Raw genomic sequence first — 18,767 nt, 5'->3', positions numbered from 1 at the left:
AAGATAATAATTAAATATTTTGTTAAAACTCAATAGTTATCCTAAGTATATTTTAGATTTTTTATATTTAAAATAAGATGTTTATCATGTATTTGATTATGTTTATATGCAGATAGTTACATGAATTCAAAAATATAATTTTAATAAGTTGTATTTATGCATAATTTACTTTTAATATTTACTTTTAAATAATAGACATCAATAAACAATATTTCTTGCATAAAAAATAGTTTTCAAAAGTTTTTGTTAAATACTTTATAATATAGTATAAGATCATTCATGACATTTATAGTAGGTTTGAATTCTTGTAAGACTAATTTGTATCTATGAGAAAAACCTGATATTATAAAATAATATTTAATTTAATAGTACACTGTAGATTTATATTGTTTATTGTGAAAGTTTAGAGATATCTTATAGTTTTACAGGTCTCATGAAAAAAGATTATTTCACATGATTCTAACTCTATAGAAGTATTAGGTATATGATGTTCTCACGTTATAAGTCACATGGATCATTTCGAAAGCATGAATTTTGTAATGTCTCGTAAACAAAAGTAATTTTAAGAGTTTTGTTTTTATCATCTTTCTAACCTCTTTTTGTTTCTTTTTTTTTTTAACTTAGAACAAAAGTGTTAAATTGAACTCTCTTTTTTTTTTTTGTGAAAATATGGAGCGGTTTGTTGTATATGGCTCAAAAAAGTATGAATCCAGATACTTTTTATATAGGTCATCGACTCTTCTCGCAAAAATTCTGAATCGATGGCTTTTTATCAAAAGTTGTTACATTTTTAGAAAAGTTGTTGTTTTCTCATTATGTTCATTTGATATTAAAATGAAACCACGGCCTTTAATTTAATTTTCGTTCATTGTTGCCGTTACCTTTGATAGTTTAACCGTCTTTATATCGTACATTTTTTGTCGATGTTGTTAATTAAACATGCTACACCAAATAATGGTATCTATAATACCCCTTGCAAACAAGACATGTAGACATCTCGTCTAGTTTATTTAAAAGCGTAACGCATGTTTTTCGTCCATGTGGCTTGTTACAAATTTATACTTTCGTGGACATTTTCAATTGGCAAAAGCAAATAAACACAAACATAAGTCATTTTGCATTTTTTAAGAACGTTACTTTTTAAAAAGTAAATTTTGTTTTCATTCTTGTTGTTTGTCAAAACTGCAAATATTAACTAGATGAAAGTTTAGAATCACTTCTTTATTTCTCAAATATTTTACTACTTCTCAAATGAATATATATATATATATATATATATATATATATATATATATACATGTTTAAGCTAAAAGTTTTGGAGATAGATTGCATGTTTTATGCACAACATTTTTAATGTAAATATAATCAGTGTAACATATGTCGTGTCTATACAATCATGTGTAGTGCTTTGCATGGAAACGTAACTGACAAAGTATAAAACTGATTAGTATCATTTATTTAGGAGCCGACGATATTTAACGTTAAAGTTACTTCTAGTAAATATAAAAAGTAAGTTTTTTTAAGCGATGAGCACATAATATAATTGTATACTGCAAATGAATGATGTTTGTACTGTACAATCACATTGAAAAGTCTAGTTGTCATGCGTGATTATTTGTCTTAAAACGAGATTTAACCGTTTTAGTTTAAGTTGATGCATAAAACTACCGAAAGAAGAAAGGAAAAAAATGCTTTTTGATTAATGCTTTTTTATGATAATTTAATGCTACTACGTATTTATCATAAAATATATTAATATAAATTGATTTTAATTATTTATCCAATAACAGTATTTTAAATCAAATATATAATAGATAACAAAATTATTTTATAAGATATATTAAATATTTTAATAATATAATTTAAAATAAAAAAGATGTTGGAAATAAACTTAAGTTTTGATGTTAAATATGTTACGCATGCCTTTAATCTTAATATAGGGTCATGTGTGTGGGCACAAAAGACTCTATACGAAACCACAAGGATGTGTTTAATTGGTTTGAATTTGACTCCAAATATCAAAAATATCAGGAGCTCTTAGTTTCAAATCTAAAGAGGAATAAAAAAATCTCCTTGTGACCACGGAGGTTCAAATACGGTGACTCCAGGCTATCTGCAAAGCAGGTGATCGCCCTGGGATTAGTCGACTCGCATAACGGGTAGGATATCTAGGTTAATAAAAAAAAACTCCATACGATGTAACTTGTTTTGAATGGTTGATGAACTGGGGGTAAACATGAACTACTTCACGTGGTCGAATGGCACACACTCATGATTTATGATTACATTCAATTCTAATATCTAACAGATTCTTTAAAATAAAATAAAACATATTTTTTTATTTTAAAAGATTTTTTCAAAAGAATTACAATAAAAAAGAAATATTATTTAATATATTTTTATCAATATTACATTTTGAAGATAAATGTTTGTAGATATAAATAATACTTTATTAAGTGAAATGAATATTTTAATAATATAATAAATATTGTAATATTTAAAATAGATAATCTGTTGAAATTTAATGTATTTTTATTTTAGAGATTTTGAAGATTCGTTATCCACTTTTGAGAAATTTGAAAAATCTTTTGAAGATTTTCTATGTTATTCTATTTTAAAGATATTAAGGTCGATTAAAATTTTAAAATATTTTATAATTTTGTCATTTAATGCACTTTAAAGAAAAACTTTATATAAAATAAGAATAATTTAATCTTATTGATGGGAATCGATTAAAAAAATTATCTTTACATCAAAAATTTGAGAATTTTTTAAAACTAGGGTTTTGAATATTTTTTCTATTTTAAATACAATATAGATAACCACTATTAAATAGAGAATCAAATCTTCATTTTATTTATTTTAAATAAAATAAAAATTTAGAAAAATCTAACGAACTTCCCATTCTAAAGAATTAAGTTCGTGAACATTTTTTTTGAATTAATAAACCATTAAACATTTTTATCTTAAATGATTAAGTCACTGAACATATTGTTTAAATAAATAAATCATCAAACTTTAAAAAAAATAAGATTGAAAAAAAAAGAGATTGACAACAAAAGGGCAAGGGTAGTAATGGACGATGACAAAGAGCAAAAGACGATGAGACAGTGATGGGTTTGAAGACGTGGGGCTTGGGAAAACGGTTAAACTGAATTTTAGTGTGTTTTTTTCTTTAAAACTTTTATACCCAGTTACAAGTAGCTTTTAAGGTTAAAAGATGTAAGTAATCAATTTCTAAAATTTCAGTAATTTATCTGCTTTCAAACACTTAATCATTTAAAACAAAAAAATCAATATGTTTTTTATTTAGATGAAAAGTATAAGAACGATAAAATTCGTTGGTTTTTTTGAATCCGTTTAAAAAACTTGTTAGAGATTTTGGTAATTTTATGTATATTTTTTTTCCAACAAATATTTTAAAACCCTTTGAACTTTCAGAGAATGTCTCAAAAGTTATTACAATGTGAGAGGATTTTTTTTGAAATATATTTTCACCAACAAAAGATTTTGAAAATAAATATTTAAATAGACAAATAATATTTTTTTAGATAAATAAAATATTTTAATAATATAATCAATATTTTCAAAATAAAAATTTTAAAATTAAAAATATTTTTATTTTATAAATTTATAAATTCAATTCCATATTTTAAAAAAAANAAAATAAAAATTTTAAAATTAAAAATATTTTTATTTTATAAATTTATAAATTCAATTCCATATTTTAAAAAAAATTAAAAAATCTGTTGAAAATAATGTTACAACATTTTTAATGGATTTTTCAAAATCAAAAAAATAGAGATTTTGATAATTTTGGAGATGTTTTTTTTTTTTGCTGGATTCTCTAAACTTTAAAATAAATATTTAAAAAATATATTTTATTTAATAAAATAACTATTTTAATATTATAATGGAGTGTCCCTGTGATAAGTGTTAGTCCGGACCGGAAGCACATGAGAAGACACGTTTCATGAGGTGTTGCACAACCATCTTTTCATCCAAAACTCCTAAATTTATTCATTTCTACAAAACGTTATACATATGGGTAAGACTCTCTTTCATTTTTTATTTTATTTTAATATTATATATGTCATTAAATTTTTTATTTTATAATATTTTCATTATTTTATTTAATTAAAGACTTGTTATTTGCTTTTTATTTCCCTCTTACAAAATATATATTTTATGTTTAATAGAATGAAAATTATTTATTTTTGGTTATTGTTCACATCTGTGAAAGCATAAAAATATATGGCTTGAACATGTTTTAAAAAGTCGTAAAATTGAAAATACAAACATATATGTTTTTAGCTGAATTCCAGTATTTTAGAAGAGTATTCCGGTTTTTAGATTCATTTTCTAGATTTTCCAGTTTTTTAGAATTTCATATTCGAGAGTTTTTTACCTTTTTTTTAGATTATCAATTTTGGTTTATTTATGCATTTATACATTTAATTACTATCAACAAGATCTTTATCAAATAAGTAAATAATAAGAAAATTAAAATAAAACTAGTATTAAAATAACAGATTTCGAGTATCTTTTTCTAATTTATTTAATTATGAAGACTTTTAGAGCAATTTAAAATCATGTCCCTTTTGTTTCACTAAAATCTTTAATTTGGTCTTTTCACCTTTTAAAACTTTGTTTTTTTTTCACAAAATTATTAGAAATCAAATTCTAAAAAGTGAATACATAATTTAGATTTTTGTTATAAAATTGGTTTTAAAACATCGAATGGCATCTCTAAAAGTTAATGCGAATGTACTTTACAGACTCTAAACAGTTTTCTATTACAAACAAGAGATCCATCACTCAAAGAGTTAATAAGTCGGCTCAGTAGCAAGACATTTAAACCTTTTGGGACCATTTGATGGACTCTATAGATGTCTATGGTACTCAACGTGTAATGCGTTTCCCTCACAATCTTTTTTCATCATTTGAGAAAGATAACATTGTACCAAAACTATCTTTCGAATATATTCTATGTAAAATACTGAATCTTAAAAATATTTATTTTAAAGTCTAGAAATAAAACATTGGGTAAAAGTTATAGATCTAATGATATTTTGAACCTTTCAACCTGTTATCATCGGGGAACAAGACATTTTATTAATATTTAAAAAATTACAAGTTAACATTATTAGTTGATGTAACCGATGATGTATATATTTTACATAAACTTCTATATCTAATAAAAACTTCTTTTTTTACTTCCCAGACCCATTTGTTAAAGACAACTAACGGATTCGGTATTTCATTTAAGTTTTATATGAATAAAGTTGTCTATATAGATCAATCTGTTTGTGTATATTGAAAAGATTCTTGGTTGAAAAGTTTTTCACAGGGCCGTCCCTGGGGAAGGGTGGCACAAGCGCACGCCCAGGGCCCAAAATTTTCCCTTAAAATACAATAGTAGTATAAAATAATTTAATAAATTAAAGAAACCCAAAAAATTGTAGCATATAATAAGAGGCAAAAAGAATTTAGTAGATAATAAGGACCCAAAAACAAATCAATTAATTATATTGGAAATAAAAATAAAGAAGATTATCAAAGTTTTCTAGACAATTAGACAAATGATGATCAATAAGAATATGAAAGAAAAGATGATTCATTGAGATCTAATAAGAATAAATAATGAATTAAACATATAATATGCAATCTCAACAAATGATTGTTTGAGTACTTAAATAGAATTTTGTAGTACGATGGAGTCCCAATGAAAGATATATAAGTCAAACAATTGATGAAAATATTTAAATTTTATTTTTCTTCTTTTTTTGCTCAACTAAAATAAGATGTTAAGATTAAAAATTTATGGAACATGACATATATAAGAGACATTACTAAATACATCAGTAGAAAAAAATTATTGATTAATCACAAAACTATGAAACACGTCATAAATTATAAGAACAATAGATTGATTGTCAAACAATAGTAAAATATTTTATGTAAAAGCAAAAATAAATAACAATAGTCAACAAAAACAATTAGAACAACATAACCAAAAAGCAATAGTCAATAGAAGCAGAAATTGATAAAAATATCCAACAAAAATATATAGCAATAACAAACACATGATCTTAATGTCTAATTGTTGAAGCATGAAAACAGTCAATCACATAGAGATAACAATAACCAATATCATTGGACCTTGTTGAAGATAAAAAAATTAGAGGGATAATAAACAGTAGCATATAATGAATGACCAATTAATTTTTTTATTTTCTTCTCTAATATAATTAGTTGATATATTTTTGATCTTGTATTATGTATTAATTTTTTTTTTGCTTCTTATTATGTGTTACAACTTTTTGGGTTTTTTTATTTCATTAAATTCTTTTAGACTACTATTGTATTTTTTTAAGGAAAAAATTTGGGCCCCTGATATTTTTGGGCCCTGGGCGTGCGCCCGTGTCGCCCTCCCCCAGGGACGGCCCTGTGTTAACCCAAACTTTCTCGGTGATTTGATGATGATTACTCTCCATACCTAGTGAAATATGCTTGTTCTACTTCTGTTCAGTTTTAGCGATTATTTCTGAGTCTTTTCAAGTTATCACTGAACATGTATTATAAACTTCTCAAAGACAAAAGTCACACCAAAGGGACCTTCAACGATGTCGAAGAAGTTGAAGATAGAGACAATTGTTTGTGATCTGAAGTGGATTCAGTGATAACAAGAGTGTCTAAATGAAGTGTGAAATATATTCAACGAACACTGAAGAACCTTTAGAGATGAATCAGTGTTAGCGATCAAATGAATCTTGCTCTACAAGATTAGTTTTTGTCTTATCCTCTTGCACAATGACAAACTCATACCTCACACAGAAAAGTACACGCACAGAGTTACTTTATTGTCTCTAAACGTGTTTACCAACATTGTGAAAGACAATTGTTCATATGCGGCTCAAAGCCTGCAGATCTGAAGACAGAGGACAAGCTTCCACTAGAAGCTTGTCACATGGCTTGTACCTTCTGACTTACATTAAATGCAATGAGTATAAATAGTTAAGAAAACTCCTCTTCTCTGCAAGCACATTCTTCTCATACTAACTCTTTTCTCTCTTGTTCTTATCTTTTGTGCAATTTGTGGGTTTCTAAGATTGTTTAGGTTAGGTCTTAACATTATCTTCTTCTGTAACAATCTGTAAATTCATATTGATATTCTTTTATCAACAAACGAATTTAAAAAGTGAAAATCGTGTGTCTGTATTCACCCCCCCTCCTACAAACTGTTACCTTTACAACTCTTGTAGATCCGTTTGGGACCAACATGTCAGAACAATTGAGAGGCTCTGTATAATATTGTGTAGAATGAAATATGGTTGTTTGGTATTTGTTCTGAATAGACGGCTTGAATAATAACAAGTCATCATTTTCACCCTCAATGTGCAACTCACAAAACCCATGTATATGCAAACTATACTATACAATTCAACCTATTTGAAACATAATCTAATATGATTAAAATACATTGACCACAAAGAGTTTCTAGACTCGAACTTCATTTATGTGAAATCTCTTCCCACACAGCAAATCAAACCCTCACTACAAAGGGAAAATAAACAAATATCAACAAATAGTAAATTTATACAGTATATTTAATATACGTATCGCTATCAAAGATTCATAAGCAGCACTCCAACTAGCCGTAAGACGTTGAACTGCCATCTAATGACTCCAGTATATAATTTAAGCACCTATCTCTATGATTGACCAAAAAATATTTGAAAACAAAAACCGACATAAGAGAACACTAAAAGACTTATTTACCCGGACACAGTACTTATCACATTGACTTGATGGCTCTATCTCTTGAAAACAAAAACCGACATAACAGAATACTAAAAGACTTTATTTACCCGGACACAGTACTTATCACATTAACTTGATGGCTCTCTTGCTTAAAATTTGTCCCAAAAGTTTTGGCATTCATGAAAGCAAGGACATGCATATAAAATCTAGCATACATAATATAATCTAACATGAAATGAAGGCGTTCGTTGACTATAATCATAACTACAAGTCAAAACGCCTCATCAACAACAAGTACAAATTTCAAAATCAAAATTAACTGAATTTGGAATAAAAAAGCGACAAAAAAAGACTCTCCATCTTTATCATTGCTCTTACCGGGAAAGTTTTTAACCCTTGTCATTTTATCCGGTAAGGAAAATTACCCTGTAATCACTTACCGGGTAAGTGTTTAATAATCGGCCCCTAAGTGGAAGTCTATCATTGATGACAAAAGCAAATATTCAACCAAATCAAAGAGCAAATGCAACTTTGTAGAATCAACATAGCTACAAACTTGATGCATATCAAATTAAATGAAGAACAAAAATAAGGATGCATCTATTTAATTTTGAGGTAAGAAAACATTGGTTGTCAAACAACCATTTCACACTTATGTAATAGCAAAGTGGATTAATTATAAGCGTCATTTGTTGATCGTCTTTAGAATTTAAGAAGTCAATCCCAAATCTCTCGTTGAAGACTTTTATTGAATGTAAAGAAGTGTTATAAAGAAACTGAACACATAAGTGGAGTAAAAGAAACCAAATATGAAGTCCACAACAAAAAAGAGCATCTGAGGCCAGATTCTAACCTTGTAAAGGAGATGTTCGTTCAATAGACAGTTGTCACCCTTCGATATTTTGTTGCTATAAAGAAATCGAACAATGTTGAGCATATGAGAGTAATCGTGGATCAATAGCGAACACGTTGGTAGGAAGAATTTGAATAAAGTAGAGAGAAGGTAAACTTGGAAAAGCGACGTCTCTGAATGGTATAGTTGTGGCCAGAAAGAGAAATGATACAGAAGAGAATTTACTGATTCAAAGGTCAACAAAATTACGAAACAAGCCAAAGGGCTTTCTCTTGATAAGTAAACAAACACCCCCTTAATGTTTTTAATCGTGGGTTGAAATGCCTTTAAAATGATGTTGGGGAATGTAAATTGGAATGACTTTTCATCCCCCAAGTTTAACATGAAATGAAAATTTGGATTTATATATTTAAAACCAAACAATATTTTTTTATTTTTATTGATTACTGATTAATACCTCTAAGCAAACACCCTTAGTAACTTTTGAAACGAATATCATTTTCAATCATCTGATACTATTTAATAATTAACTAGAATTTGTATTGTACCCAAGTGGCAAATAAATAGGGATAGGTAAATTATGGTCGTTTATCAAACACTTACCCAATAGACGTTTATCGGTAAAATTTAAGACTATTATTTACTTATCAGGTAAGATTTTAGTCCACCAAAACGGTATCATATGCAAAAATTTACCCGGTAAGCGCTTACCATAGTAAGAGTTGTTGTCCTCACTTACCGGGTAAGACTCTTGGTCATTTTCTCGCTCTTACCGGGTAAGATTTTTGGTTTTTAACATATTCATCCGGTAAGGTAATGTAACTTGATGTCCACTTACCCGAGTAAACGTTTAATAAACGGTCTCTTAGTTAATTAAATAATTATGCAGTTACGTGATCAAATAACCACCTAAAAACAATCAACAACAGGTCCGTATCAAGGGAGGGTTGGTCTTGGTCGTGTATGTATATACGAAACACAATAAATAAGAGCTTAAATGTTATTAGTATATAATATTAGTTAAAAATTTAATAAATAAAATAATCAAAATATTTTTTATTATTTAATAGAACCCAAAATTAAAAATATATCTAATATTATATAAAGGACTCAAACATTAGAGTTGATCATTTGCGAGTTTGGTTAGGGTCTGAGTTCAGTCTAACATATTTTTTTTCTTGTCCAACGGGTTTGTATGAATGCACTCGCTAAGCTCTGCAATCAACGAAACATTTTTTCTGATCTCGAGAAGACTAGCAAAACCCTTCATAAATACTTGTCTAATCTGAACCTTTTTTACATGGGCTTGAAAACTTGTCCATACCCATTACCCGCCTTATAAATGAGTAGGACTTGCCCACAGGCTAGTGGGCCTAAAGATCTTTTTATATTTATAAGAAAACAAAAACATGTATCACAATTCACAAGTTATGTTAAATAATTCAAAGCATAACATTTATTTCAACTTAAAATTAGACGTAAATAAATAACAATTGACATAATTTGGAAAAAAAATATGGAGTATTGATAAAGGAAATCGCCAAATGAGATAAATAAGGAATTTATCAATCAAGGTGATTATGTTTTAAATTTTTAGATTTTTAAAGAATGTTATTATCATCATAAGTAAGTGGGAATTGATAAGTAACGAGAATTTGCAATTTTATTTTTTAAATTTTAGTTTTAAAAATTAATTATTATAAAAACACTAATGGGTCGGACGGGCCTGTCTAAACAATCTAATCGCTCATGTCCACCCATTAATTTTAACAAATCAGTTCGAGTCAACCTATTTTTTCAAAAATGGTAATCCAATCCCGCTTTTCTAATGAGTCATTATGCCCGTAAACAACTCTACCAAACATATATTAATTAATTAAATTGGAAAAGAAAAAATGTAAAAAAATTAATTGATCGTTAATTTATAGTGTAGTTTATTATTTTTCTAAGTTTTTTATCTAGTACCAAAGTATAAACTATTTTTCTAGAAAACATTGATGTATTTTTCATCATATATCTCCCATCATATGGACTCTTTTGTCTATTTTCATTCACATGAATTCTACTTTTTTATTAGAATAGAGTAAATTTCTTGTATTAATTAATAAAAATTCTATCTTTTGAAGAAAAAAGATATTGACTATATGAGACGGTCCAACTTATATTTATATTTAGGATTGTAAAAATACCCTTAACTTTTCAAACATTATTGACTCTTTATTACTAGCTAATATTGAGTACATAAATCATGATTACTCTTTTATCTCTAAAACAAGAATAAGGTACCAACTATCAAGCTGTAACCAACATGGGTTTTTTATTTTAAGATTGATGGTTTCAAAATGACATTTTTTAGCCTAAATGTTTAAAATGGTGATAAAAAAGATTAATATGAGGTGAGATGGAAATCCAACTGATCTATATTGATTATATAGATTGTTGCTCTGAACATTCAACTTATCAAAATCCACTTTTACATCTCATTTGGTACCTATAAAATGTTAGGAACAAACCTAACCATTAAGTAATTAGTAAAAAAAAACCTTTACTAATAAATAATTAAACAAAAATAAAACCAATGAAAAAGACATGGGTGTTGGAGGTCTCAAGTTCAAACCCAAGGAAGAATAAAAATCCTCTTGTGGTTATGGAGGTTCAAATGTTGTAACTCCGGGCAACCCGCAAAAACAGGTGGTCGTCATGAGATAAGTCGGCTTGCATAACGAGTTGGATATTCAGATTAATTAAAAAAAATCTTCTAATTGAAGAATTACGAAAACACCCTACAAAAAGAAAGATGCACCCCCAAAAGTAAAGAAATACAATACAAAAGTAACAAGCAAAATGCAGTTGATAATCGAATGATGGTAATATGATTTAGGCTTATTATAATCCGTAATGAAAGGGGGATGATCCCTTGGAGATTGCAACCGCCTTAGTGTACCTTTTAAATCATTGTTAACCTACTCCAAATCTGGGTTTCATTCGCATAATGTTTTTGGATAGAATGAAATATGTTAAAGAAATTTGACTTGAAAGAAATTGGAATAGAATGTTATCAGGTTTGACCATCTATTTGGTTGACAAACATTGGAATGAAATTTGTTAAGAAATTGAAATCTGTTTGTTAGTTTCACATAATGTAGCTTTAGAATTGAAATGAAATATTGGTAAATGACGAAAATGCCCTCTTTTGATTTTTTTTTTTTAAACTAAAAATACTTTAATAAAATAATTATTTAATATGTAAAACAATATAAAATACACAAACCAAATATAACCATAAACCAAACGATGTTACTAAATCAAGGATGGTCAGCGGTGGTTCAGATCAATGGTGGTCCACGGTGGTTCAAATCGGTAGTGATTCATAGTGGTTCAGATCAATGGTGGTCCACGGTGGTCCAAATGGAGGTGGTCAATGGTTGTTTAAATTGTTGGTGGTTGGCGATGATTCAGATCGGTGGTAGTCACCGGTGGTCAGCAGTAGTTCAGATCGACGGTGGTCCTGATGCTTCAGGTGGTGATGGTCGGGTGTGGTTCAAATCGACGGTGGTTCAGATCGGCAATGGATCAAATCGGTGGTTGATCAGATCAGTGATAGTCGGCGGTGATTCAGATCGGTAGTAGTTGGCGGTGGTTCAGATCGATGTTGGTCCATGGTGGTTCAGATGGCGATGGTCGACAATGGCCATTTCTTGAAGTCTCTCTTCTGGTTTAAAATATTGGGACGAGGTGGATGGTTATGGGGTCTCATAGATCAAACTTTGCTTTTCCAAAATTAAAGTAAGGAGTGACAAATATGAAGATAAGAGCTTATGTTCGTTTAGATTAGTGGTGGTCCATGGTGGTTCAGATTGACGGTAAATCAGATCAGTGGTGGTTCATATCGACCGTGATCGCCGGTGGTTCAGATTGATAGTGGTTCAAATCGATGGTGGTGGTCCATGGTGGTTCAGATGGCAGTGATTGGCGATGGTTCAGATCGACAGTGGTTTATATCGGCGGTGGTTTAGATCAGTAGTGGTCGGCGGTGGTTCAGATCGGAGGTGGTCGGTAGTGGTTCAGATCGGTGGTGTCGGTGGTGGTTCAGATCGATGGTCGGCGGTGGTGGTGGTCGGCACTTCAGATCAATGATAGTCGGTGGTGGTGGTCAACAGTGGTTCAGATAGTGATAGTCGGTGGTGGTTCAGAAGGCGGTGATTCAGATCGACGGTGGTCGGTGGTGGTCATATTGGGTTCTATGAGATTGAGGTATATTGGGTTAAAGACATATTTGATATTATCAAAATAGATAATTTCATTCAATCAAAATACCATGTAGTTGTTAAGGAATATTAAATTCTTTTATTTGTGGAATTCGTAAGATTTTGAATATTTCTTTTGTAAAAAAGAATGAACCAAGCGAAAAATAAAATTTGGTCAATAAAATTCAACATTCCAATTCAATCAGATTTTTATAGAATCTGCAAACCAAATACCCCTTGATCAAGTTGTTAAATATTTATGTATTTTATTTTTTAATCGTCTAGTATTAATATCGGTTCAGGATGCCCATATCCCGCATAAGAATCTATGTGGTGATAGGTAGTTGATATAATTGATGTCACGTTCACGAAATTGACTCCAAAAGTTACTTTTAAACATTATAATAAAAAATCATGTTATACACCTTTTACAAGTTTGAAGATGATTACAAACATATTTATGAAACAATATTTACATAAAATATAATATAAGGTTACAACATGATTTGCAAAGTTTTTAAAAACCATTAAAATATTAAGTAAATAAGAAGAGGGTATGTAAGAAAATCACTTTTATTTACAAAATATTAGAATTTAATGGTACAGGAAAAAAAGATTTTACGTTAAGTTTAAAAACACTCATATCATACCGGTACAATAATAGTATAATCTTCATCGATCATGTAAGTCATGTTGTATGGCAAGGTGGATCGGGGCATATTTGGTCCCGAGTTCATGCCTCTTTAAAATGATGAAATTAACTTCAAAAAAATTGTTTGAAATAACTGTTAGTTAGACGTCATTATTATTTTTTGAATCGATATTTAATTTCACTAACGAAAGAGTATGTACTTGTCTCATTAATTCTAAATTAAATGTGTGGTTCACCCTTTTCATTTGTTCTCGTACAAAGATCGTTCTCCTTTGCCATCAATAACCATTGCAGTTGTATATTTTTCATGTTCTAATTATATGATTTCCGTTTATCGTTCATTAATTACTGTCATCTCATTTTATAATACTTAAAACACACACACACACACATATATATATATATATATATATAGCTTATATTATATCTCATCAATGATATATTTTCCACTTGGGAATGTATCTTAAACTCACAATATGACAAGTGCATCCAAATATGCTTGTATTGTATTGATATGTCACAGTCTTACATAAGGGTGGTCTTTATGATCATAAATTCATGACAATGGAATACGTATAACACAACAAAAGTCTTTGATGACTCGTTAATAACAGAAAAAGTACAAGTTTGAGCCCTAAATTTAACCAAAAATAGAAAAAAGAAGGTTTGAAATTGCAGGATTGCAGATTCTAAGAGATTGGAAGAGGAACACCATTCCAGCCCTCAACACATTCCAGCAATGGATCGATGATTTGGCCTTTGCACATTGCTGTAAACACCTTATCAAACTCCTCCCCTGGTGAAGTCACCTTCTCACCTGTCAAGAATCCAGTTCCAAGCTCTTCCCTAACAAACCTGTATAATGGGTATGATCTGCAAGCTTTGATCCTGTTTGGGATTGCCAATGTACCATCTTCGTAAGAAGTTCTAACACCTTCGACTTCTTTGGGCAAGATGGCTTTCAGTTCGTCTTCAAAAGCACCGATCTTTTGGAAGATTGAGGTGCTGGTATTCTTCTCGGTTTCGCCGTTGTTTAAGGCGTGATCGACCAGAACTTGTCGGAGCTTCTGCATCAAAGGATAAGTGGCGCTGCAAGGGTCGTCGATGTATGCAAAGACGTACTCTCTATCGACTACTCGAAGTAAGTCCTTTTCGCAGAACCTAGAGGGGTGGAGCTCGCCGTTCACTCCCATGGTTAGGACCTTTTTGGCTACTTGGCTCACGGTGTTCTTTACTGTGGATCTCATGTTTTCTTCCAAATATCTCAAGTCGATGGATTGGCATAGAGCCACCAAGAATGAAGTTGACATGAGCTTCAAGATTTCAACGGCTTCGGATGTTTTTCTTGCTGAAATCAATCCCAAAGAGTTCACATCTTGGTTGTGTTGTTCGGCACTTTGAACATGGTTAGTCACCGGATTGGCAAGAAACTGGAGTTCGGAACAGTAAGAAGCCATGGCGATTTCTGCTCCTTTGAACCCGTAATCCAAGCTGGGGTTCCGTCCGCCGGAAAGATTTGAAGGTAACCCATTGTTGTAGAAGTCGTTTACGAGCTCTGAAAATTGAGCAAACATGAGTTTTCCGATGGAGGCAATTGCTAAACGTGTGTTGTCCATGGAAACTCCGATGGGAGTTCCTTGGAAGTTTCCTCCGTGTAAGGCCTTGTTCCTGGCAACGTCGATCAAAGGGTTATCGTTGACGGAGTTGATCTCTCTTTCGATCATTTTCGTTGACGATCGGATAACCTCAATATGTGGCCCAAGCCATTGGGGTGAGGTCCTTAGAGCATATCGGTCTTGCTTAGGTTTCTGCAAAGGATCCATTTCATGGAGCTTCTGAGCTGCCTTAACATAGTCACTTCCGTCTAAAATGTATTCCATTATCGCAGCAGCCTCGATCTGGCCTGGGTGATGCTTCAATTTGTGTGTTAAGTGGTCTGTAAACTCCGGCTTCCCTTGCATAACCTCGGCAAAAATGGCSGACAAGACTTCCGAYAACARTGCMAGCACATTGGCTTCRAAAAGGACCATGGARGCCATMCCAGATCCGACGGCGGTRCCATTCACAAGTGCTAGACCTTCTTTAGGCTGTAGCTCGAAGAAGCCACCAGAGACACCGGCGAGGCTGAAGGCCTTTTCGGCATTGAGGATTTCTCCGTTGGGACCAACAGCTTTGGAGTTGGGACGACCGGTGAGAAGTCCGGCAATGTAGGACAAGGGAACAAGGTCGCCGGAGGCGGTGATGGTGCCACGGAGAGGTAAACAAGGGGTGACGTTGGTGTTGAGGAACTTGGTGATGGCCTCCAAGATCTCGAAACGGATGCCGGAGTAACCCTGGAGGAGGGTGTTGATTCTTACTAGCATGGCTGCTCTTGTTGCTGAATGTGGAAGGGTGTGGCATGATTCTGTGCCGTTGCCAAAGATTCCGGCGTTCAAAAATCTGAAATAGAAATACGAATTAGATTATTTGTTATGTTATGTTTGGTTTTAAATACACCTTGTTAAATATATTTTTCACCCATATATATATATATATATATATATATATATATATATATATATATATATATGGTCACTTTCATGTATACTTTCTTCAAAAGTTTGATTGTGACCACCCCTTTTATTTAATGCATGCATTTTTAGTTGCTTCACACATTATATGTTATATTTATTTATGATGATAATTTATGAATATCACTCAATCTACATCTACCTAACCCAATTCCTTTACTGATCAGCAATACTTTATATATATAATGTTTTTTTTCCATAATAAAACAACAAACTATTATAGTGGATAGGTTATCATTATCATAGTAGTTATAAAATACTCTTTCACCCCACCTACATTTTTGTATAATCACATGTGATTTGTCCGATTTAGTTTGTCACATTTGTCGTTTCATTAATTCATGTGCCAATATATGAAGCTGATTTTCATAATTTATAATTTTTAGATATTTTTTTATATGATTTGCAGATTATAGCATAAAAACACATATACTATATGTATAGGATAATAGCTAGTCGTATGTCTTTAAAAGATCAAACGTTTCCATAATAATTCAAGAGTTTTCATAATACAAGTCAAGCACATGATGATACAATGGTAACATTATTGACTTTTAAATTGGTAATCGTTTGGTTTAAAAACTGTATGTCTTTTTATTTAAAAATAAAGTAAATTAATTTAGAATTTAGATTGAAATCTTATGAGGAATTTAATAATAATATTAACATTTATATAGTTATTGGAAATTCTAAATATTTTGTAGGAATCAATTATATTTAGTGGATTGAAGTTAAAGATTTTACCTAATGAGCTCCTTCTGAAGTGCCCCACCTTGCTTCGTCCGCCGGTGAGAGGTAGCTCCGAAGCCGGTGGTAACACCGTAACTATCAGTTCCTTTGCTCATGCTCTCCATCACCCAGTCACTACTGGCCTTCACCCCAGCCCTCGCCGCCTCCGACAGCTCCACTTTCACCACCGAACTGTCACCGGCAGCCGCGATTCCAGCCACCTGAGACACCGTCAGAGTCTCTCCTCCCAGCTTCACCACCGGCTTCCTGAACTCCGCAACCATTCTCTTCACCTCATCAAGATGGCTCCCCGTCATCGCCTCTGCTGCCACACCCCAGTTCAATGGGTCCTTATTAATGCAGAAATCGGTGGCCACTCCATTTACGTGCCCGTTGTTGTTCTCCATTTGTGATCGTGGTGTTTGTGTGTGTGTGTGTATGTATGTATGTATATGTATATATATATAGGTGGAGGAGAATTGGGAGAGATGATTGAATAATGGTGATGAGTAGAGGGTAGCTGAGGGTTGTGGTTTATATAGAAGGAAAGTGAGGTGTATAAACTCTAAAGAGATATGTTAGTAGGTAGGCACAAGAGAAGGCAAGTGGTGGTGGAAAGGTGGTGGGTTGGTTGAAGATTAATCACGTCCCTTCATTATATCTCATTACTCATCAATGGTGGAGATTATGACGATGGACAGGTGGGTACATTAGGAAACTCAAGAGAAGTAGTTGGCTTTATCTTCCTATTCAACGGCTGCAAATGTAAACAAGAGTGGTAGTTGGTGGGTGTTTTCCATTTTCATTTTTTCTTATATTATATATATAAATAGGAATGAACATGATTTCATGAAATTTATAATGTTACATTTTTACACTTGAAATTTTAAAACAAAATATTATAAAAGTAAAAAGTTTTGAATTTTTTTAGAAAAAAAACAATATAAAAATTAAATTTACAATATTTTGTTGTGAAGTTTCAAATATAAAATAATAAAATATAAATATTATAAAAATAAGTTGATGATCTCAAGTATATATATATATATATATATATATATAATTGAGATAGGTAGGGCATATAATAAGAGATATATAGTTGGAATTAGTGGTCAAAGTTCAAGAATTCGAGTATGTGATTGGTTGGCTGCATAAGCACCAAGACTATTTCTCTTATGGCGGATGAAATTTCCCACTCACTTCCTTGTAGTTTAATTTAACAAAGTAATAACAATTATGGAGTGAAACTGAAAAAACTTATAACAAGTCTTTTCCATTTTTGCTATGCGAAGTCGTCTTCTTTTTTCATCGTATTTTCTTATGTTTTCTTTTTATATCGTTTTTATTATTATTTTTTGTTTTAATTTTTCTTGAAAGCCAGCATATATTAATAAAAAAACAAGAAGATTCAAACTTTTATAAGAAACAAATACACACAATAACGTTTGGTGAAATAGACATGTCTGTGAAGATGCGGACTAATAACTACATATCAGAATTTATAAATTTTCGTTTTAATTTTATATTCATTTGTCAATTATTTTTTAGATAAATTACTAATATGCAATCAAAACGCAATGAAGATTGTTATATTAATTCAACGAGCTTTGTCGTGCTGAAGAGATATTAATTATACAATATATATCTCCTAATTTATATTTTAATCAAAAAAACATATATATATATATATAGAGAGAGAGAGAGAGGGAGAGAGTTTGTTTCAAATACAACTCGTTGCATTTGTACAACCAATGCAACCYAATAAATTGAGATATTTATGGAAATGATGAGAGTTTATTTATTATGATTTGAATATTTATAGAAGATGAATATGGTTCATTAATTATGATCAATACTTTATTTTAGAAAATAATCAAAACTTTTATGAAATTACATATTAATTAAATAAAATGGACGGTTGAGATTGAGTTGCATTGATTGCACAAATGTCA

At 30.7% G+C, this 18,767-nt stretch overlaps 1 protein-coding gene across 1 annotated transcript; it reads right to left on the bottom strand.

Moving 5' to 3' along the window:
* Window positions 1–13,994: 13,994 nt before the first annotated feature.
* Window positions 13,995–17,222, bottom strand: LOC112511516 (phenylalanine ammonia-lyase-like). The gene is made up of 2 exons (XM_025117164.1): window positions 16,831–17,222; window positions 13,995–15,955 (listed from the first exon to the last, which is right to left on the bottom strand). Exons 1-2 carry the CDS (start codon window positions 17,220–17,222, stop codon window positions 14,206–14,208), a joined length of 2,142 nt encoding a protein of 713 aa, XP_024972932.1. The 3' UTR covers window positions 13,995–14,205.
* Between the last annotated feature and the right edge of the window lie 1,545 nt (window positions 17,223–18,767).

The sequence above is a fragment of the Cynara cardunculus genome, assembly GCF_001531365.2.
Source record: "Cynara cardunculus var. scolymus isolate 2C chromosome LG 1, CcrdV1, whole genome shotgun sequence".
Taxonomy (NCBI): Eukaryota; Viridiplantae; Streptophyta; class Magnoliopsida; order Asterales; family Asteraceae; genus Cynara; species Cynara cardunculus.
This window is presented reverse-complemented; position numbering and strand designations above follow the sequence as displayed.